This window comes from Tachysurus fulvidraco, chromosome 25, assembly GCF_022655615.1.
Source record: "Tachysurus fulvidraco isolate hzauxx_2018 chromosome 25, HZAU_PFXX_2.0, whole genome shotgun sequence".
NCBI classification, from domain to species: Eukaryota; Metazoa; Chordata; class Actinopteri; order Siluriformes; family Bagridae; genus Tachysurus; species Tachysurus fulvidraco.
The window spans coordinates 15,232,689-15,256,927 of record NC_062542.1 but is presented as its reverse complement, the minus strand read 5'-3'; the positions used below and the strand labels follow the sequence as shown (position 1 = coordinate 15,256,927).

Below are 24,239 nucleotides of genomic sequence, written 5' to 3'. Positions count from 1 at the left end.
GCACACACCTCCCTCCTGGCTCACATGCCCTTACACACAAACACACACACACACACACACACACACACACACACACACACACACACACACACACACACGACTGACCACCTGAACGCTTTTACAGCAGTGCGTGCCAATGCCATTGCAACTGTCGGGCCATTTCCAACATCCATGACCATAGTTAACATACCACCGTCTCTGGCTCTTCTGGAGCCTACAGTCGCTCTCTGAGCTCAGAACAGATCACAATCTGACATCAGACTCACTAAACAAAGCTACAATCTCTATCCTCAGATCACCCTTTATAAAGGACATGTTTCCTGAACACCTGTGTTTGTGTGTGTGTTGTGTGTGTGTATAAGTGTGTGTTGACTATGTAGTTGTTTATCTGTTGAATCAGGAATTCCAGCTCTCAGCCACCTTTCCAGTGAAAAGCGATGGAAAAACTTAAAACACAGAGATGGATGAAGAGATATGACAAGAGATATGAGATGTGTGTGCTCGTGTGTATGTGTGAGTTACTCATAACCTTTTAATAACTAAAAGAGCCTCACGATTTTCAAGTAAAATAAAATGGAAAACATTCTATATACTATAATTCTACTAATTGTCCTCAGACACTTGTGGCTTAAACTATTGTTTTTTATTTTAAATGTCCATGTTTTTTGTAATAGTAAGAAAGTAACTATTGCACATTTTGGGTTGCCATATGTTATACATTATCATAATCATAGTAATATGTACACTCATCAGTGTCCACTGGAAGGGGGTACAAACTTTTGCACACGTTAGGCACAGGTGAGGAAACAAGAGCACTGTCTCCTTAATCACGCTAAAGTTCAATGTGTTAGTTATAAATAAAGAAAAACAAGTTTTGACATTTAAAATTTTGCTTTCTTGTCATTGTCTGTGTTTAAGAACAGAATATTTTTTTGTGATAAATTGAAATATTTTGAAAACACACACACACACACACACACAAACACACACACACACTCACACACACAGTCTACATTCATAAAAAATGGGCTATTTAAAGGTTCTTAGAGACACATAGCTTCCTCTACTTTAAAGTATTAGATTTGACTGTTTTCTTTTTTATTCTATTAATCTTCACTCTGTTTATAACAGACTTACACTACAGCTTCATTAATATTCAAATATATTTAAATGTATGCGCATAGCAAATGATTTAAATAGAAGTTAAATGCCTCGTTTTGGGCAGATTTGGAATGCAGATATGTCAGAAGTGTAAGAGATGTTGGCTGATGAGAATGTGTACAGGGATATAAGTTGTATAGTAGTGTGTGTGTGTGTGTGTGTGTGTGTGTGTGTGTGTGTGTGTGTGTGTGTGTGTGTATGTGTGTGTGTGTGTGAGGGAAAGCAGTATGTAGTGTTTTGCTGGTGAGAAGGCAGATATTAATCCATCACAATGGATTACTAATGGATTTTTTTCTTTACTATGAGCACTTTGTAGTGTTTCACACTCACTCACACACACACACACACACACACACACACACACACACACACACACACACACACACACACACACACTTCTCCTCAGACTTACGTATCTGAGCTCTCCATTTTTGGACACAGCTAGTGAGTGTTTCATGATCCAAGTTAAATGTTATTTTCAGCAGCTTATGGGCTGGGAACAGACTATAATACATGTTCACACAAACGTAACACACAGGGGAGAACAATAAAGCACACACACACACACACACACACACGCATACACACACACTTTTACAGTGGCTGGTGAACATGTTCTCAAACTCTTCACATCTTATCAGCTATATATTTAGATTGACTGGGGGGGGGGGATTCAAACACACACACACACACAACTGGACCTATTGGATACATAAATACTTAAGATACGCTCACACACACACACACACACACACACACACACACACACACACACACGCACACAGACACACACACTTGTGAGATGTTAATACCAACTGCTGTGGCACATCACCAATCGCCTTCTTCATTCAAAGCCAGTGTCGGTTTACAATCAAGCCACCTTGTGTGTGTGTGTGTGTGTGTGTGTGTGTGTGTGTGTGTGTGTGTGTGTGTGTGTGTGTTTGGCAGGTTGGTCTTCAGAAAATTAAAGTCTACAAAAAAAATGTCAGAACAAATTTGTTTGGACAAGAACAACTGTGTGCTACAAGGACAGCTGTGTGAAGAGCTCGTCAACTCTGTGTGTGTGTGTGTGTGTGTGTGTGTGTGTGTGTGTGTGTGTGTGTGTGTGTGTGTGTGTGAGAGACAAAGACAGCAGAGTGATAGATGGAACCTGTCACACAGTCTTCATCATGGCTACCATGTTTACCCAGGAGGCTTTGCTGCCAGAATGTGTTTTGACGAGATGGAGCAGAAAAAGCAGATCACATTACCACTCAGTCACCACACACACACACACACACACACACACACACACACACACACACACACACACACACACACACACACACATATGTACAGTATATATACAGTGACAGTTCCTGTAAATATGAATCTACTGACCCAGTGTGGTAGGAAAGAAAACTGACCAATCACAGGATACCGTAAAAAATTAATAATGACATCATCAAATGCATTTTATCATACAACAAGAGAATGCAGCAGCTGTTGAACACTCACAAACACACAAACACACACACACACACAATCACACAACAATGCATCTATTAAAATTTTGTGTCTGTGTGGAATAATTTACACTCTATCCAATGCCTCTCTCTGCAGCTCTTTAATGTAATCTTTCGACTAACACACTGTACACAATGAAATCTGCACATACACGTCTTACACACAACTGTGTGTGTTCAGTGCGTTTGATAGTAAGAACTCTATCTCAGTACCTTTCATCATGCTCTCCCAGATGACACCAGACACTTTAATTACCTTCACCTGCACAAAGAAACAACGGAACACACCCACCTCTGTATGCCACACCCTGCTTCCTAACACACACACACACACACACACACAATGTGGGATCACACAACACTTACATCCAGAGAGTCTTCGTTGACGATGATGAGGGACATGCCGTGTGACACCAGTCTGCAGGAATAACCTGAAATGAAAAGAGATGATGTTACTACGTGGTAACGTGGATTTGTTGGTCGTCGTCCTGAAGAATTTCCCCTGCTCTGAAACCTCATAAAGCAAAGCGGTTATACACAAAAATCATTTTATTGTGAATCTTAGATCCCGTGCTGCGTCCCTGCGTGCGAATTCTTACCAAAGAAACCAGAAACGAAAGGTTATTAGAAAGCGCACATTGATATTAACCCACTGTTCATGGTACAGATCGAACTACAATCTGTGCTGTTATACCAAAATAGCACACATCTTCTGACCAATCAGATTCGAGAGTTTAGGTCTTAAAAAAACTGGAAGAAGACGAAGCTGATTACGGTCCTATAAAAATACAGATAAAAGTGTATATATACCGCATATACACTGAATATAACATGAACATATCAAGAAAAACTTGATAACTTTTAGTATATTTAATTTAATCAATTTTTCATAAATCCAACAATCTATCATATGGCTACGAATGTCTTTATGAATATTGATAATACTCTTGTTCTCTCACACATACACACACACATACACACACACATAAACACACACCAATGTTAATGGCTGTCTCCTGTTTGTCTCCGGTCAGCACCCAGATCTTGATGTCGGCCCTCATGAGAGTGGCGATGGTCTCGGGGACTCCAGCCTGCAGACGGTCCTCTATAGCCGTAGCTCCGAGCAACAGCAAGTCCTGTGGGATAGAGAAGAGAAAAAGATTTTTTTTTAAAAAGAGAGAGAGAAAGAAAAAACATACTTACAGGTACATAGATATGTCCATTTATTTTTCTATTAATCAGACAGCAGGTATAAACGTAGCTCTGGCTGTAATTCATATCACGTTTATATCCATGCGCCGGTTCTAATACGATGACCATGCTGTTGTTTAATAAAGATGTAGAATCGCTGAAATGGTGAAGGAGATTTATAGAAGGAGTCTCCAGTACCAGCTACAGAAAAGTCTTCAGAGAGTAAAAAATACCGATGTGAGAACCAGAACTAACTGAACTAACTTATAAACAAAAAGTATCGTGTTGTTCTGTAATATGTCATTTGTCAATGCTGTGTTGAAACTCTGTGATAGAGAAGATATCAGTAACGCTGTTTCATCACTCTAACCTGCTGGGGATTGTTTTAATGTAATAGCAAGACACAGTGTTTTTGTTCATTTCTCACTTTAATCTTTAATATCAGTGCCTTGTCTCTTACACTTTGCATCATTCTTTGTCCTTGGTGTGTGTGTGTGTGTGCGTATGTGTGTGTGTGTATGTGTGTGTGTGCGTGAGAAACAGAGCAGAAAAAGACAGTGTGTGTTGGTAACATGGTGGTGTTGTTGACTCTAGCTTTATGAGGCTCTTGGCAGACTGGTGCAGGTAATTATCCCTGCTGTGGTCTAAACCCCCACCCATTCAGCTGCTCATTTGGGAAGAAGTCCTAATGTACACACACACACACACACACACACACACACACACACACAAGAATAATCTCTAATGACATATAAAAGTGTGTGTATGTATAAATGGCTCTCTCAGGAAGGGTGTGTATTCGTACTGAAGTTCAGTAAGTGTCTTTTCAGTAGGTTGGAGTTAAGCATCATGTGAGCGCACTTCCTCTGTCCCTACACACATCAACCTACTCTAAAGCACGATCTACTACAGATACATAACGCCACATCGCCCCTTACTGGCCGCAGGGTGCAGCACAAAGATAGAAACCTCCCTGTATGGCAACAAGAGTTTTTAAAGAAATATTTTATAAAACCTTTTTAAAAAATTGGCCATAGTTCTAATCAGACATATGAGAAGGCAGCTCACTGGACCAGAGACAGACCAGCTACAGCGCAGGAAACCAGTTCATTAGTCTAGTAATTAAAGAGATTTCACATAATAGGATGTTTGTTCATTTTCTTTATTTCTCTGATCTGGTTAGCAAACTGGCAAAGCTTGTTTAAAGAAAGGTTTCCCACCATTTTCTCCTCAGTTTAGTCACCTGAGAAGTTCTATCCATCAGCCTTAAACAGTCTGCATTTACCATTTTATCTCCTCAAGAAATTGTGGGCTGATGTTAAGAGTTAAGTCACATGCTGTGATGTCACCATGAACTAGGGGCGTGGTTTAATTGATTGCATCATGCATTCATGTGTACCAGCAACTGTAAATATTTTATAAAAACATGACAAGAGTGCTTGTGTCTGTTAGTGATTGTTTATTTAGTAAGGGGTCAGATACCTTCTCCAGCAGCTCGTAGCATTCCTCTAGTTTCAGTGCTCGGTCTTTCAGGACTGTGCTTACACGATTATATTCCTTCAACCATTCATGATACGCGCTCTCCTCCAGATCCACATAAGCAAAGCACAGAGTCCGTAAACCTGCCAGCACACACAAACACGTATACTGATTATAGTACACACAAAAGCAGCGTCCGATTAAAGATGGAGGAAGATGGGTATAGAAAGATCTTTACACCTTCAGTGGCAAACTGTTCGAGTTGAGCTATGGTCAAGTCTTTATACTGGGAGTCTTCATTCAGTCGCTCAAAGATCACGTTATCCTGCAAGATGGGCATGACATCATCAGTCTGAGCTGTACATTATTCCTTTTCATTGTGTGTGTGTGTGTATGTGTGTGTGTGTGTGTGTGTGTGTGTGTGTGCGTGTTAGAGAACTTACTGCTCCTTTGCAATATAGTCGCAGTTTTCCTTCTGGAGTTCGCACCACTACTGACATGCGCTTTCGGTTGCTGCAACATAGAAAATAATGTGTAAAGAGGCAAAGTAGACGAAGCCTTTGTAGCTGTCAGTCCCAGTAAAGTAGGCGAAGCCTTTGTAGCTGTCAGTCCCAGTAAAGGAGGCGTTTGTAGCTGTCAGTCCCAGTAAATAAGGTGTGGCATTTGTAGCTGTCAGTCCCAGTAAAGAAGGCGCAGCCTTTGTAGCTGTCAGTCCCAGTAAAGTAGGCGTAGCCTTTGTAGCTGTCAGTCCCAGTAAATAAGGTGTGGCATTTGTAGCTGTCAGTCTCAGTAAAGGAGGCGCAGCCTTTGTAGCTGTCAGTCCCAGTAAAGTAGGCGTAGCCTTTGTAGCTGTCAGTCCCAGTAAAGGAGGCGTTTGTAGCTGTCAGTCCCAGTAAATAAGGTGTGGCATTTGTAGCTGTCAGTCTCAGTAAAGAAGGCGCAGCCTTTGTAGCTGTCAGTCCCAGTAAAGTAGGCGTAGCCTTTGTAGCTGTCAGTCCCAGTAAATAAGGTGTGGCATTTGTAGCTGTCAGTCTCAGTAAAGGAGGCGCAGCCTTTGTAGCTGTCAGTCCCAGTAAAGTAGGCGTAGCCTTTGTAGCTGTCAGTCCCAGTAAAGGAGGTGTGGCATTTGTAGCTGTCAGTCTCAGTAAAGGAGGCGTAGCCTTTGTAGCTGTCAGTCTCAGTAAATGAGGTGTGGCATTTGTAGCTGTCAGTCTCAGTAAAGGAGACTTGGACTCTGTACATTTGATGGCTCATTACTAGCTTTAAATTATATAGCACACCGTATTAACATTATTTACTGTGTTTATAGTATTTTGACATGATAATTGTTAATACATTTTGTTTAAAAACAGAGTGTGATAAATTTCTTGTGTGATGGTTTATTGTGTTTACCTTGAAAACTCAAGCACATTAAGCAACTCATAAGTCATTTCTTTTCCACGCTGTTTAAAACACAAAACACACAAATGTCACAAACATGACAGAATGATTTTTTTCCTTATAAACATATCCAGTATGTAAACAAACTCATTCATATAAGGTGTGAAAATACACTGACCGCTTCTATGATGACTGAACGTGGAGTTCTTGCTGTAAACACAAATCCCAGGCTTTTGGCACCTTTAACCAAAGCTCCCTCATCTAAACACAGCATGAACATACAATCAGTAAACCACACAAATCAGCAGGAGTTACAGAAGTCCAGAATGATCAGAAATCCTGTCTGGATTAATAACATCGTCATGGTGTGGGGGACTAGGTGTTTCTTGGGGTCTAGGACTTGACCGATATGTCATTAATACTGTAGATTTGGCTGACTGGGCTGATATAAGTGAACACTGCTGTTAGAAATAAAATGTCTACCAACACTAATATTATAACTAATATTATACTACTAATAGTGCAGTCATGCACAAAAAAAATCTGAGAAGAAAGTCAGAACATAAATGCATAAATAAGTCCACGTCACAGGGTAAAAGAGACAGAATAAAATTAGAGACGTCTAAAAAGATTTCAAATCACAGTTCATTTTAAATGTTTTTAGTATCTGTTATTATTTGTGTTTACATAGTGTAAGAAACTACTGGGACAATTCCATGCCAGACCACCAGAGAGCGTGCTTTCATTTAATTCCATGCCAGACCCTCACCTCAACCACTGCATGTCAAGTTTCTGAGAAATCAAACAGCACTAGCTACTTATTTTGAATTATATTTTAAATCATAAACTCGTTATATCAGTCAGGCTCTAGTAACTGAACTGGGTCATGTGATTAAACGTCTTTATAGGGTGAAGTGTTGTGACTGGATGTCACACCTGGTGAGGAGGCCTGATATATGATCTGGTCATCATCTCGCTCAGGAACCACAGTGTGACACACGGCCATCATGGTCAAAAACTCACAGATCTGAGGAGAGGTGGGCTACAGCGGAAAGGGCCGAGAAAGGAAAGGATGGTTTACACGATAAGATGAGCTGAAATGTAGTTCATAGTGCGTGATGATGATGATGATGGCAGAGCACTCACATGATTCTTCTCTATGTTCTGAATGAGAGCGGGATCATCAAACTCAGTGGAGCAGTGGTTGCTGGAGGGAATGTGGCTGAGAGGAAAAAAGAGAACGAAAGAGATTAGGTGAAATGCATTATGTAAAACATTGTGCTTTTAGACTGGCCCAGAATTAGCAGCATTACTGAGACAGAACGGCTCCTGACCTGAAATCCTCCATCGATCGATCGGGGTCCAGATCTGGGAAGTGCCTGTGGATGGACTAATAAATCAGTGATTTCCAAACACACACAAATATAAACACACCCACATCCACACACCAACAGGTCAATAGACTATTAGCTAAAAAGCTCACACAAATTCAATGATCAGGGACAATAAATATGACAGCATTAAGCTGTAAATTTACCCATATGTGATCCCGGAGATGGTGCACTTCTTAAAATGCATGACATTACAGGTCAGAGTGCCAGTCTTATCAGAAAATAGATACTTCACCTGAAAGAGAGAGAAGACGAAACAGAGAAACTGAGAGAGCTTTTATTTTAAATGAAGCAATTAAAAAAAAATGTTTGTGAAAAGAAGTGTTTGGTGACTGAGTGGTTTAGCGGTTAGAAGGCAGGGCTTCACCTCACCTGGCCGAGCTCTTCGTTCAGATTAGACGTGCGTGCCATGGCGGGTGTGTCCGTCTCGGCGTAGTACATCTCCCTGTCCTAGAAGCAGCGTAATACAAATCATCTTAGAGCTGCATGATGTAAATAAGTTGTTGAAGTGCAAGCACATGAATAAATAATGATTCTTTATGCATTCTGATGCAGCTTTTACAACCTATATGATTTTTTTTTTTTTTGCATAAGCTTCAATAAATGCACTTAACACATTTTGTGCATGCTGAAGCTTTTCAGAATGCACCTAAAAGCATGTTATTATTTCCCCCATCCCTAATCCCAAGCCAACATTCAGTCAAATAAACAAACCTCTGAATTAAAATAAAAATGGCAATAATCTTTTTTTTAACATGCTTACCCAGTTAATAAAAAGGGCTTGTGTGAACTTGACAACCTCCAAGGTGACCAGCAGACTGATGGGAATCAGGTTATTGTACAGAATGATGAATGTCAGCAGATTGTACCAGAAGTTCAGAGAGATGTCATCTATAGAGTAGCGCACACACACACACACACACACAAACACGCACATTACACGATTACAGAAGTGTGTTTGTGTTGTGTGTGCATGTGCGTTGGGTGGTAAGAGATGTGTGTACCTGTACGGAAGAGGTACCAACACTCTACGTCTTTGTATTGCTTGTTCCAGATGGCCGCACCAATAGAGCTTACCAGTGCCATCACAAGGAGGATCCCAAACAGCACCAGGATCTGGATGTTCGTCACTCGCTCAACATTGGAACGCTTCAGAGGAGCTTTAGTGGAATTCTACGAGACAGAATATTGGAAATGTCATGCTACATACATTCAAGTACGTTTTTAAAACACAATTATGATTTAAAACCTTAGGTCGGTCTAAATATATTTCCAAAATATAAGTAACATGTATCTAACAAACAATCCCTAGTTCAGCACAGTGCAGACATGACTGTCCTGTTACATTTTTGGGGTATTTTGAGACAACAACATAAGTCCAAATGTCCAAATGTTACAAATTTATGCTGGGATCAGTGTGAAACAAGGTTTTTCTGAAACCCTGAAACATTCATTAATGTGGTAATATTACATTAATCACAATAATCAAAGCAAATTTGGCTTTATTGAAAAACAATTCTTACACTCTTATTATATAACAATGAATAAAACAGCAGTTTATGCATAACCTCCATCACAGCACAGATGTAGAATGTGGTCTTTTTAGTCATGCCTTTAAGTTACTATTTTGAATTAATAGTATAATGTTATTATTTTTGTTAATTCGATGTGTTTTTCTATAAAGAGATGTGCTGCTGGTTTGAAGGATATACTGACCGAACTTTTACACTAACAGTGTAGTTTAATCATTTATGAAGTGTCTGCAGTTAAAATGTGGTCTCCTCCTCCTCTTTCATATGGAGAAACAACATTTCATGGAAACTGTTTCATTAACCTGCATGAGTTTGGAGTCATGGCCGGTGTAGACGACGATTCCTACAACCCACTGCGTATTTCTAATCTGTGCTCCTCTGAGTAACACCTGGTCCGGGCCGAGAGGAACTGGACTGTAAAATACAAAATTTAAAATTCACTGAGTGTGTGTAAGCATATACGGTTGAGAAAGAACATCATCTACATTAATAAACAAAGATTCAGTACTTTTACATATGGGAATACGATGTGTCGGGAGGGGGCCACATACTTAAGGTTGTCCAGTCGCAATGTGCCGGTGAAGTCATACAAGTGTCTGTTAGGTCCTTCACACTCCAGTCGACCGGCCAGACCCATCAGTTCCTCTACAGACTGCAAACTGGCTGTAAGAGAGAGGCCCTACACACACACACACACACACACACACAGAGCCCATGTAATGTTACTTATTTAAAAGAAATATCACATGTATATTAGTTTTTATAATACATGATATATAACAATATTTGTTTTTTCCAGTAACTGACTAGCATGCTAACAGACACATTACACACCTGATCAAGCTCGCATACACACACACACACACACACACACACACACACACACACACACACACACACACACAAACTAGTCAGGACTGAAATATGGAAGACTGTAAGAAGATCAGTTAGCTACTGTATATGCTAACATCTTGAGATAATTAATTATGCTAATATAAATGTCACACAAATTGATTTTACCTAATAAACACATATCTGAACTTATCCCTGGTTAGCTAATAAACATTTAACTTGCTTATCTAGGTAGCAAGTACTTCAGCTAATGTTTGTTTGTTAGCTAGCAGTTAATATCATCCACTGTATTTAAGCTGCAAACATAACCAGCAACTATGAATAAACACTAGCTAAAATTATCTAGCAAATAAGAAGTGTTTAGTTCTAACTAGTTTTAACTACATATACAATAATTATAATATGCTTTCTGCATTCACATTTCACATACATTTCTGTCTATTCTAAGGAGTCTATCCTACAGATAAATAAAATTCATTCAGGCAGACACTAAAAACACACACACACACACACACACACACACACACAAACATATATATCACTGACTTGTCGGATTTTCAGGTTAGTTTCTCCGTCCAAGTTCGATGTCTCTGTGTAACACATAGCCTGAGGCTCACTGTAAGATTAACAACAAAACGTTAATTTATTTATTAACACATTATTAGCAAATGTACACAATATTATAACACAATATCATAAGATATTATTAGTCATTGCAAGGGATCACACGCAACACCATAAAACTACAAACATGAGAAATAAACCTTTAAAACTAAAAGTAACACATTAGTAAAAAATTTAATTCACACAAATTTTTTCTTCAATCTTCTAGGACACATAGAGACTGGATTTGGCTTCACACATCTACTAAGCTACTTTATCGCTCTCATTTTATAAAAAAAAATATATATATATGTCTGTAATTTATCAGTTTCATGTTTATAAAGTGGAGCAATATTATTATACACATAACTACTGTATGAACATCGAGTACAATCTGAACATCGAATACATCGAGTGAACGCTACAAAATTGTGCTAAGCTAAAAAAAAGTCATGTTGGCTGTTCAGCTACACAGTAAATTAGAAGTAATAAGTCATGCTAAATATGATTTAAGGCAGATGTTTACAGAGAATGACTTTGAGAGTGAGACAGACTTCTGTTAGCTGTTGGATATATTAGATTTGTAGCTCCAGTGCAAATCTACAGAAGATGTAAACATTTTTAAAAGACGTTTTAGACAATTGTGTACAGTACATTTTTCATCGTAGGATTCCTTTCATGTGTCTTAATGTTACATTAAGTTATACAGAAACACATGATTAAAACAGAGATTTATAAAAAAATAAATAAATTGAAAAAACACTGACACATACCTCACCCATGCACTCAATACAGCTTCACACTAGCAAGCGATAAAGCGACAAGAGATCGTTTATTTTCTATGTACATGCATGACGCAGAGCCTGGACTTCGGCGTCAGCAACAAGATTTTCTCTCAATACTATGCAAACTAGATATGAAGAACTGAAATGACCAATTAAATGATTGTCTGGAATGATTCCTGAAACAAAAAAAAAACATAAACACTAAAAAAAGTGTAAGACCGGCCACAAGCAACAGCGCCTTGTCACTTGCTAGTGTGACAAGGAAACACACGCACACACACACACATACACACACAAACACACACAGTGTTGCTGACCTGGAGGACACTATGACCATGTCAGCGGGGAGATGCTGCCCATTGGTCACCTTCACTATGTCTCCCACTGCCACCTAGTGGGCAGGTGCAGCATTGCGACAGCATGAAAGGAGGGGGAGATCCAGAATGAGAACAGGTGCAAGAAATAGGAGGAAGGGAAACACAAAAAGGAAAAACAAGAGGAGAAAGACAAAGAGAGAAAATAATGGAGAACATGAGTAGACAGAACTGTGCACTTGGAGCCAGTAATGGAAACTTGCCTAATTGAGCTGCAACTAGGGGACACAGAGAAAGAAGAGAAAGAGATAAAGAGGAAGGACATGGACGAAATAGAGGGATAAGGTTACCTGTTTCCAGATGATAGTCTGCCATGTGCCGTTGCGCAACACTGGAGGAAAAAAGAATAGATGGCATGATTAGAAAAACATAATGCATAATTGTAATAAGATAATCATTAACACACACACACACACACACACACACACAACAATACTCAACCTGTTGTCTTCTTTTTGTTCACTGTGTTGTCTGCTTTGTGCCTTTTCTGTGGACATAAAATAATTCTGTCAATTATCTAAAGTGCCGATTTACGAACAGGGTTGCCATGTTGAAGGCAATCACCAAAACTATTTCAATAAAGTTCCTTTTAAATGAAACAGGATGCAATCCATAGAATTAATAATTAATGCTGCATTTGACTACAGTGTGTAATTCATAATGACTAACCTATGAGTAGAAAAATACAAATAATAAGCTGTCTCAGCCTGGAAGAGTCCATGTTTCGATGTACATCACAAAAATGATATAATTCTAAGTTCTGACTTTTACAAGAGGATAAACAGGATTTCCGAAGCAACTTTCTGACTGTAGTGAGGTTAAACCATCAGGTAAGTAGCTCAAAGCTGAGCAAACTCTGACAACAATCATTTCTAAAGATTTGTCACAAGAGATCTAATCGGGCACTTTGGAATTTTTGTACTCAGTATGATGCTGAAAGTTGCGCCACTCTGGCAACTCTGGTACCAAATACAATAGATAATGATAACTGATTATTAGCAATAACATTCAAAACAGCCTATGCACATACATGCACACAGTCGGTGTGTATTACACATGGTACTCAGACTGAATCTCAATTTCTATGAATGCATCCCATAATGCAATGCAGTGTTACATATGGATTATAGCATATATATCACCTTAAAGTTTGTATTATTAACTTCCCATGAGAGAAAAATAAAGTGGGCTTGATGAGGGAACGAATATTTATAGCGTGTTGAGTAACTAGTTCATGGGAACAGGAACTAGTTTTGCTGACAGCTCTGGTATAGACATTGTGGTGTATTGTTCTATCTACACACAAGCAGAGGGCGCTTTTACTCACATAATCCTCAATAATTTCCTTGATCCCAGCCACAGTCAGGATGAAGATGAGAGGCACCAGCGTGGTGTAGCGTCCGGTTGGTGAGACGTCAGGGATTTGCTGCGCACACACACACACACACGCACGCACACACACAAAACAGACCTCATGATACAGTTGCATCACATCCTTCTTTCTTCAGATGCTCTTTAGAAAAACACTACAAATATCTAACCTGAAATAAACAAATGCTAAATTTGTGGATAAAAAGAGGAGCTTTTGGAAATCTAGCTTTCATCTGGCTGGAGTCCATTCAGACTAATGCAGCAGAGGTCTCACAGCCATAAAACAGCATCAGACCCGTCTTTCATCTGTGATCAATGCGAGGGTGGGAGTGATGCAGCGCTAGATGTTCTGACGGATTTCTCATCGCTTGTAGGAATAAAAAGCAATAATTTCAAGGGAAGATTTATAGCCGATCTTTAAGTGTCTCTGTACGGACGCTTCTGAGCAACAGAACGTTCTGTCTCACAGGTAGCCGATAGGCTTTATACGGAAAACGAATATCGAAGATCGGAAATGAATGAGAATAAAGAATTAGGTGCAAAACAACAGCAGCAAACTTCAGACTGATCGACTGCACTTGGGGAAAGTAGGAGTAAAGTCAGTTTAACTTACTTTGGCTTAACCGGTTTGTTCATTAGGATTGTCAATACTTTGTACCCGTATGTATTAAACCACAGCTAAAAATGGACAAAAAGTGTCACTCCAATAAATTAGACATTGTAATAGTTGACAAATTGCTGTGCTATAACAGGAATAACGCATTTTGGAACATGCTGTTAATAGAAACTGATCAGATTGATGATTCTCCTAAAACTGCACAGTGTATTTTATTCAGTGCCCACGACTTCTACTTCGTCTTTGGTTCAGGTGTGTGTGTGTGTGTTGTGTGTGTATCGAATTGTACCTGCATTAGGGCAATAAAGAGGAAGAAAGCATTGGCAGCTCGCCGGATCTGTTCATACAGGAAGCGGGGCAGGAAGGTGAAGATGCCGTACTTCGTCGTGCTGAAAAAGGAGAATAGGAAGATCTTGTAATCATTGATCTCATACATCATACTCCTGTTTGCTTCGACTGCTTGGTAAAGCTGAGCCGAACCCCCCGCGGGTGTATTTTATTTTAGTCAATAAACAGCTAATGTGCCACTTTACGTTTGTCGTCAACTGCAAAAATAAAAAAGTCGTTAACACCGGCCTTCCTGCGCATCTTAAAAGCAGAGCAGATCTAAATATAGCCCTCTGCTCATCACTGTGGAACCGTGCGCTCAATTCAGGATCAATTCCACTTCAATCCCTCTTTGGGTCACTGTAAAAAGCTTCTGTATGTGTTTTTTTGTAGCATTCACCCACCCAAAATAAAACACCCTGACATCACTATTCTGTCCAAATTTAGAGAAAGAGTCCAAAAATACGATGCTGGACCTTGGCAAGCTTTCACGTTTATTGACCGCCACTGAGTGGATTTTTAAATAGTCTTACATAGTCTGTTTACTCACTAAATATAACACCACGGTCTGAGATTTTGTCTCCGTCTCAAGGCTGTACATCAGCTTATCTAAAACAGAGGTGGAGACAACCGTCTGACTCACCGAGCCACCGTTACACACAGCACTCTATCATCCCTAAAATCAAAAACACCACCTTTTTACTGACCACCATTTTTCTGTCTATCTAGTTCAAATATATAAACTTGACAAACTGCTACCAAGAACAAGTGCTGCTCTGGCTGAATCTTTAAGTATGTATCCCATAATGCAATGCAACGTTTCAGACGGACGACAGAAATACATTGTACAGAAACATTGTGCACAACTGTCAACTAGGATCTCTGCTAATCTATGCATAGATCTAAACTATGATCTGCTGCTGTTTTAGCTAAGAGCAGTTATCAGGTGAGAAATAGTAGCAAGATTTGTAAATACACCGTTTGTCGGAACCTACAGTAAAACGGTCTGTTGTGTATCTTCATAACTGAATAATCAAAACAGTGTGTAACGTAATGTCATTTAAGAAAGTTTTTCTTGCTAATGAGCTGATACGAAACGGCATGCGGGAGGTTTTCTTTTAAAGCTGAAGTGTCCTTTTGACCAGTGGGGTGTGTGTTTGCGTAAACATGAGCACGATGTTTTCACCGTTCGTACCCGAGCAGCGAGTTCACAGCCTAACACACACAGCAACCGACACAACGACATCAAACACTTACTTCGGGTTGACCTGGAAGTACAGCAGACTAGCTCTGATATCAGAGTGCAGGCTAATGTTCATACGACACCATCCTCTTAATCTAATCACACAAACACACACACACACACACACACAATGAGGCAGAATGAGGCACTAGCTATATGTTCTGTTAGTACCAGCTGTGCGTGTGTGAAGTGTCATCTATGCCCACGCAATCTTTTGTTATATCTAATGTTGTCGTTTATGAACATGTTGCCATGGTAACGCTGTGATTGGCAGGTAAGGTCGAGAGGTCAGCAAGCTGAAACGTTGTTGTGAATAAAACATGTAGACGAAGAGAATGATAACGGAGTTGGACTGTGGTTTAGATAAACACACCTTTAATCTACCAGAGATCAATTTCCACTCAGTAAGGAGAGATCAGCAGGAGGAGCACGTGTCATGACAGACCGGAGGAGGAACAGGAAGCAGAATACACACACACACACACACACACACACACACAAAGATACACAGACATACACACGCACACACAAACAGATACACATACATACGCATCCAAACATACACACAAGCACAGACAGATACACTTACATACTGTACACACACACACACAGACACACACATACATGCACACACTCACAAACACACACTCACAGAGACACACATATACACACACATGCATACACAAGCATACACTCAGACAGACACATACATACATATACTCACACAAACACACACACAGATACAAATACACTCACAGACACATTCAAACACACACATACACACAGATACACGTACACACACACAGACATATTCAAACACACACAAACACACATACAGACACATAAATACACATGAACACATATGCACAAACAAAACTGGCCAATCAAGCTCAAGAACAGGCCTCTCTACACCCAGTGTAATCTTGTTTCAGGAACCAAAATAGAGCCTTTTAGAGTAAAATCCAATCTTGAGTCGGAACTCGCAGATCGATTATGTGTGTGTGTGTGTGTGTGTGTGTGTGTGTGTGTGTGTGTGTGTGTGTGTGTGTGTGTGAACCACACTGAATAACAAGCTAATATGAAAATGGCTCAGGATATGATCTACCACCAAAGCTACCTCAGCTTCTTGCTGTTTCAGCTTCTCTGTGATCTTAAAGCTCTACTCTGCAATTTTTATACAAATGACTATTTACTACCTCGACATTTCTGCTATAAAATACACTGATATTCAATTTAAAGTCAAGTTGCTAAAGTATGTGTATCCTTTGACCGAGTGTGTGTTTTTTCCTTCTTAGCAAGTCTCTGTGCCCGGGCGGTCATGTGATGTTAAACATTAGCACAATATCTTGGTGATGAAATTCTTCAGCTGTAATTCTTTACAAGAATATAAAGTGAATATAAAGTAAAGTGTTTGTTTGTTTGTTTATTGACACGCCCCCACTAAGAAAGTCAGAGTTCAGAGAAAAATAACTGTAATTAGGTCTCGGTATAAAGAGTAATTACAACTTTGTGATGCAACCCATTTGCATTCATCTTATAATTACCATATTATATATCTTGTGTGTGTAAGATCAGTACTTTTTTCTCTTATAGCTGTGTTTATTGTCGATTTCATTTAAAAACAATAACAATACAATTTTATGAATCTTGTCTGATTTCTGATTTGTCTGAATACTTTTCCTTACTTTATATGGCTACGACGTTTAATAAAAAACTTCTGCACGGCTCTTCACTCATCTCCCGAGTCCCGTTTTATACAATTTCGAGTACATATATTTCTCTGTAACACAACTGAGCTGGATATATATTTTCTGTCGTTCGTTATTTCCTGAACCGAACTATAGATCTTGCAAGATGTTTAATAGAGCAAAACTTTCCAGATTTTGCTGTACTCTCAGGTGGAATTATATCTTAGATCTAAAGATTGCTGAGTCGTGTGCTTGGTCCAAAGATCGTCCTAGCTACCTAGTGGGTTTTTTTTTCATAGTAAAGACTAAGGTTTTTTACACAGCACCATGAACAGAGGACGCTAAACAATTTACAGCCTGATATATTGGGAAAATCCTTGGGGGAAATTCATAACGTAGAACTTTACATCAAGTACGAATGTCTTTAAGTATGTCCTTAAGTGCAGGCATATCTGCTTGGCTGGCTCATACAGATCCCTACTGAAACCCAACGTGCAGACGAAGCAGAAGGTGAAAATCTAAAGAACAAATGAGATCTAAAGACAAGAACCAAGTGTATTATTTACAGAAATTGATATTTACATCATTACGGTGCCATTTGTATTCTCACCGGTGTAATTTCTGCTTTAGCAACGACAAAATATGTCAATAAAATTATAAAAATATGTCAAAAAAACAAGTGATGGCAACCCTTGTGTTTTATCTTGCAGTGTATCTTTGCTCTTATGTGTGTAAAAAAAAAAGTCAATTCAAAGCTGAACCCATATCACAGATAAACACAGGTTACTGTTAGGAGTTAAGTTTGACATTTTACAAGAACATTTGGTTGAACCTTTGCTTTAAGTGCCTCAGAGAGCAGACACCGTATTTAAGCGTATTTTAACAGACTTAAAAAACAGATAAATTCGAATTTCCCACATTGACAGAATTTAAAAAAGATCAGCAGCATCACCGTCTGAAACTGCTCATCCGTGGCATGTCTGGAATAGGACGAGGGGTAAAGGGTTTCGTTTTTGATCAGAGGCAGCGATAAAAAGTGACAGAGGAAAGCAGAGCAACCGGTTCTGCATTAACAGTTATAGCAGAACAAAAGTGCATATATAGATGAAAAACATCACTAATCTCATCCTGTCAAACAGCAAGAGAACTCCGACTGAATCTCGTTTACATCCATCAGTCGTCCAAACAATCCCGTTATAAAGACAATAAAAATGGCAAATAAAGTTAAAATAAATAAATACATTATTTAAGTGGAACATTGTAAAAGAAATGACAGAAGTGTATTTTTAATACTGAAATATCTATCAAATGTAATTTAGCAAATTTACCATAATTTATCAAATGATGTATTTATGAACATTTTGTTATTTGCTTGTATTTTTAAATAATAATAATAACAATAACATTATAGCAAATATACTTATATATTCTATTTGTATTTTTTTTAAATACATAAAACAGTCAACGTTGTGCATTGTCACATACGAGAATACGTTCTTTTTAAAAAAAAAAATACAGAATTTTGTGTGTTGTTTTAAGCTTGAAATATTCAGTTATCATCTTTTAACTTTTTTTATTTGGGTGTATTCACTCTATACATTAATTTTAAGGTTTTTGTACTAATAAAGCTAATAAACTAATATATATATATATATATATATATATATATATATATATATATATATATATATATATATATATGGTCTTTATATTTTAGCTTGAATTATGTCTAATTTAAAAGCTTCATTAAATCTAAAGTTTATATTATTTAAAAAAAATCTGTTCTAGTCTACTAAAGCTAATCTGAATGAATAAGTGAGTGAAGGAGTGAAAGTATGAGGATTCACCTGACGTGGTTGTCGCAGAACTTGGTGCTCTGTGTCCGGTTGAGGTAAACGGTCCTCGCCGAGAAGTCTACGGGCTCCGCGTGCGACGTGCTGGCGGACATCTCGTCTTCTGCCCTGCGGTAGCCGGTGGACGAGCAGGCAGGTCCTGGAGAGAGCACAGACTGTGGTGAGTGCGCGTAGGACACGAACAGAGAAACACACACACATACACATGGACAGAGAGCGCGGATGCTGAAAGGCAAACCGACATGCGCTCCTCCGTCCGTCTCTCAATCCCTCTCCATTAGAGAGCCTCATTTCAATCGCTTCGGGATTAAAAAAACTGTCACCGATACGCCCACCAGACTCCTCCCTTCCTCCTCCCTCCCGCCCTCTCTCTCTCTCACACACACACACACACACACACACACACACAAACAAACGGACGCTTCTATAGAATGTGCTGATGAATGTGCGCCTTTATTGGAGATCCTTCCATCGTTTGCTTTACGCACACAGAGGGTCAAATGTGAACCTGATATTTACTCAAATGTTCTGCAATATTCCTAAGAATCCACTCAGATCTTTTTTTGCCTGCAATGTTTAGAAAATATTTTAATAGCAGTTATTGTTTGATGATTATATTACATTTTGTTCTTTACGCACGCTTTCTAATAATCTACTGAGCAAAAAAAAAAAGTTCAATCAGAACACCAGACTTCGTACGAGTAATTAAGACAAATAAAAAACCAAGTAAAGGAGATCCATAAAAAGATGCAGGTCTTAAACTGGATTTTTTCCAACGTTTCTTACGCCGCTCCGGTAAAGCGCGTAAAACGATCGTGCTATCTTTCCGTGCGCCATTAATAATGCACGGCCAAGCGGACGAGTGCGCGAGTTTACCCAGCTGGCGCGACGAACACGAATACGGGAGGTGATGATGGATTTATTGGATGGATGGATGGATGGAGCAGGATGGTGCCTCTTCTCTCTCCTTCCCAGGCCTCAAGTACTGGTGGCGGTAAAGCAAACCCCTCCGTCTGCGTGTCATCAGCTCGTTTCTTAATAGCGCCTTTTTTATCAGTTTCCCTCCGAATTATGTCTGATTTCACATCACATGCGTTATCGTATCTGTTCTGATAAGCGTGTACTACAGAGAAAGCTTTCACCCTGCCCTATGTGAAAGGGATTCGCCTTTAAAGGGCCCGTGCCAGATTTCCTCGATGTTGCCAGATCGTGCACTTTAACGTCAGTCTGTTCACTAGCAGTGTGATCCCTTTTCAGACCAAACCATACATCTTTACTTGAGATGTATAATAAGAGATACGTAATGTAGAGTTAATCAAGTAAGTATTCGATACACTTCGATTCACTGCCGATTCACTGATACGATTCGATTCAGCCAATATAATTCAGTTCAAACTCCTTTTTTCCCCAACAGAAACATATTGTTGTTTCTTCTCAAAATGAAATAAAATTTAATACTGTAAATATAAACCTACAATCATTACATTGTAATGATGTCGTGAGAATGCGAGCGACATGAGAAAATCTGTTCTTATGGAGTTTGACCCAACTCTCCGACACAATCAGAGCCTGACAAGTACAAAGATAACACGTAATCATAAATTCCTGGAAAAGTAGTCCCACCTTTAAAGGAAGAGTTTTCACATAACTAGAACCTCATATACAAAATCCACCGACTTAAAAAAATCATAAACACCTGAAAACTGCAAAAAATATGCTTTTCATGTACAGTATGTAAAGATTTATTGAAAAAAATTCTAGTTTCCTTTCGGCTTCCAGTATCTGTGAGTGTTCAGTAAAAATTTGTTTGCACACAAGCTGCATGCACAGTCCCTAAAAGATTATATTAAAAATTGTTTATTTCCCCTTTAATTCATCAGTGACTGAGACTTTTACCTCGGTCATAAGCTGCTGTTCCATTTTCTATAACAGAAGCTTTCACCCTTACACAAATCTGTTTATGTGAATCCACACGTTATATGGAGATGCATTAGCATTTTGGAATAAGTCTTCACTGTCTGATTTATCACAATACAAGCGTGTTGTATAAGTTTATATGTATACATTTCCCACTAAGGCACGATTTCTTTATGCACTACAGTTTTTCAGCAAGCAATTTTGTTGGTCGATGAACATTAGTAAATATTAAATGTATCTGTGAAGGGATAAACATACATGTGGCTATGGTATAAGAACGCAACATTTCGGGATGTGTTGTTATAACTGACTTATTATAAATGGGATACCCTCTACATATTTCCTAGATTTCTGAATATCCCTGGATTTAAATGTGTGATCGAGATGATGTGCCATCCCACCATTCACTGCTGGCTATTTATAGACATTAATACTGTATAAAGAACTATAGAGTACAAAGAAGAGAATAATGATTTACATAAATTTTTCAAAAATGGATCGGGGCCCTGTTTAAAAAAAAACATCCGTCAAGCTGTTTTTTGTTCTTGGATAAATAAACAGTATCAATTAGAGCAAGTTCCACAGAACTGCTGTTCACCCTGACCAGTAATGCGATCTGTTATTAAGGCACGTTCATGATCCATGATGTACTCCGTCAGTTTGTAACCTCAAAAGCCATTAGGCTCTGCAGTTCAGAGTAATCAGACCATCCCTTAGAAGTGCACTATTACCAGGACATCAATTTATGACTAGAATCCAGTGTGACTCTAAACTCGAAACCGTGATACTGTGGAGATGATGAGAAAGAGGTGATGGTAGTAAACCACAAAACAAATCACATCCTGCCGCGTAAAATCAATAGAACAACTCAGAAGTGTAAAGAACAGGTCGGGTAATCCCATCACCCCACATGATACGGATCAAAAGCCAAAGTGTGAGCGTCTCATCTAAACCCCGATTTCCACTGTGCTAAAGGAACGGAGCTGAGTCACTGCTTCTACTCTTTTTCAGTTTATTTTATAACTCACATGCTCCTCTTCTCTCCTCTTCTCTCCTCTTCTCTCTTTCCTTCTCATTTCCTTTCTTTCCTCTCCTCTCCTTTCTTTTCCTCTCCTCTCCTCTCCTCTCCTCTCCTTTCCTCTCTTTCCCTCTCCTCTCCTCTCCTTTCCTCTTGGACCCTCAGTCCAGGTGATCAATAGCGATGGCTCCTGTGAGCAACTCTAATTTGCCTGAAGATGAATCAATGCTTCGGTTACTCGCAATGACGAAGCACATTAGTGAGTGATTAACAACGCAGAGTTGTGTTTAGCAAACTATCAATAGGCTCGGGTTCCACTATTATTACCTATTCTCTCACTGTTTAACGCTCAAATCTGGTTGGTCAGATTCATTTTCTAAAACAGCAGCTCAAAACGCACATTTAGGTTATTACACTCGTTTCTATAGCAACAGCTCAGTGGCAGGCGCTCGACTTAAACCAGATAATGAACATATGTAAAGAGTATTGTTACTTAACAAAATAAATGTAGAATTGTTGTTACGGTGCTGTATCCTGTAAGAAGATGGTTATGTTGTATTTATGGAAGGAGTCTCCGGCTTCAGGGCTTTAAAATGGTAACAGAATGTCTTTAAGACAGAGAACTGTGTGTTATTGTAAACTAAAGATTTTGCTTTTTGTTTTTGTACTCTGTTGTAATCAGAAACAAACTGAGTTTGTAGATGTTCCTCAACATTTAATGTAACTATAAACAGAGAACGTATGACAAGTTGTTCTTTAATTGATAAAAAATTGGAATTGTTGCCAAGTCATTGTGGAATAAGAGGAATAAAACACTCAAGGAGGTGCTGTTACTGGAAAAGTAATCCACACACACACACACACACACACACACACACACACACATACATACAAACACTTCATTCTCCATTAAACACAGAATAGAAACATTCTATTTTGAATGTATAAAGTGTTTATTTTCCAGCATTCACAAACATTCTAAAGAGGTCTAGTCTGTGGTTAAAGGTTTTCCGAGTCAACCTCAAGTGTCAGATGTAGTCTGGGATTTCTTGGCATCACAATCTGATCTCTCGTGTATTCAGTTTCATTAAGGAGAACTGAAAAAGTCTCCAATTTAAACGGAAATTTATGAGTCACTGACCCAGCTTCCCAAGAAGATTACACCATTCTATAAATTACACTATTAATGAGAATTTAAAGCACCTTCATGATTAAACATTTTTAAAAAACATGGGATAAGAAACACAGAGAGGAAGCATGGCCGAGACCCTGCTCAGGCTTGTTCAGATAATAAAAGTGTTGACGGCGGATACAGAGACGGCCTTGATCGGGGTATGTTGATCTTTTTGGGTGTCATTGAGACTTTGTAGTGCGTGGGCTATCCTAAAGGACATACCAATATTCTGATACCACAATGAAAATGTCCTACAGCTGTTTATCTTCATGAAAAAACACGTTTTTGAAGACAAACAAAACCAATTTTTTTTCTTTAGTGAATAATCGAGATGGAAATTTGAGAAACCGTCCATTCAAATTATAGTTGGAAAAGTAAATACTGATACTCTGTAACACCTGTTTACAACACAATAAGCTTTAAAGATAAGGTTTCTTATAGAACAAAGACAAAAAAAAACACAAAATCTAAAATATAAGTGCTGAAAAGACCGCTGAGATACGCTGAGAAACAGAAGCCCTTCCTGTGTGGGAGCTTCCTGTATAACCCAAGCCGAAGTAACCCCAACACGTGGCTTTGGGCAATTCAGACAACCTGATATCGCACAAACATCAATCCCAGAGCGTTTCCGCCAGTTGGTGGCACATACCGAACATACCCTCTTCTGGACACTTGTGTGCTTTATAGCACCATGTCAGGTCTATAGGTGAGCGTCAGGTCACAGCTTGGCTCACAGCCCAACTTACATTACTAAAACGAAGGAGCTGCTTTTGAATAAT

At 39.0% G+C, this 24,239-nt stretch overlaps 1 protein-coding gene across 6 annotated transcripts in view; it reads right to left on the bottom strand.

Moving 5' to 3' along the window:
* Positions 1–24,239, bottom strand: part of atp8a2 (ATPase phospholipid transporting 8A2) — a 47,232-nt gene that overhangs the window by 18,799 nt on the left and 4,194 nt on the right. For 3 of the 6 annotated variants that reach the window (XM_047808769.1, XM_047808767.1, XM_047808768.1), the window contains 23 exons: positions 19,346–19,490; positions 14,530–14,629; positions 13,581–13,679; positions 12,695–12,740; positions 12,544–12,584; positions 12,197–12,270; positions 11,038–11,107; positions 10,191–10,318; positions 9,942–10,053; positions 9,112–9,280; positions 8,871–8,998; positions 8,480–8,557; positions 8,254–8,342; positions 8,051–8,095; positions 7,863–7,938; positions 7,653–7,758; positions 6,895–6,977; positions 6,729–6,778; positions 5,780–5,849; positions 5,577–5,661; positions 5,340–5,479; positions 3,664–3,802; positions 3,033–3,097 (listed from right to left, as the gene is read on the bottom strand). In XM_047808769.1, the coding sequence (XP_047664725.1) occupies positions 3,033–3,097; positions 3,664–3,802; positions 5,340–5,479; positions 5,577–5,661; positions 5,780–5,849; positions 6,729–6,778; positions 6,895–6,977; positions 7,653–7,758; positions 7,863–7,938; positions 8,051–8,095; positions 8,254–8,342; positions 8,480–8,557; positions 8,871–8,998; positions 9,112–9,280; positions 9,942–10,053; positions 10,191–10,318; positions 11,038–11,107; positions 12,197–12,270; positions 12,544–12,584; positions 12,695–12,740; positions 13,581–13,679; positions 14,530–14,629; positions 19,346–19,490 (2,138 nt within the window). Of the gene's footprint in view, positions 1–3,032; positions 3,098–3,663; positions 3,803–5,339; positions 5,480–5,576; positions 5,662–5,779; positions 5,850–6,728; positions 6,779–6,894; positions 6,978–7,652; positions 7,759–7,862; positions 7,939–8,050; positions 8,096–8,253; positions 8,343–8,479; positions 8,558–8,870; positions 8,999–9,111; positions 9,281–9,941; positions 10,054–10,190; positions 10,319–11,037; positions 11,108–12,196; positions 12,271–12,543; positions 12,585–12,694; positions 12,741–13,580; positions 13,680–14,529; positions 14,630–19,345; positions 19,491–19,593; positions 19,673–20,227; positions 20,475–24,239 lie in introns of those variants that run through there. The other 3 variants (XM_047808770.1, XM_047808771.1, XM_047808772.1) reach the window with 3 other exon arrangements.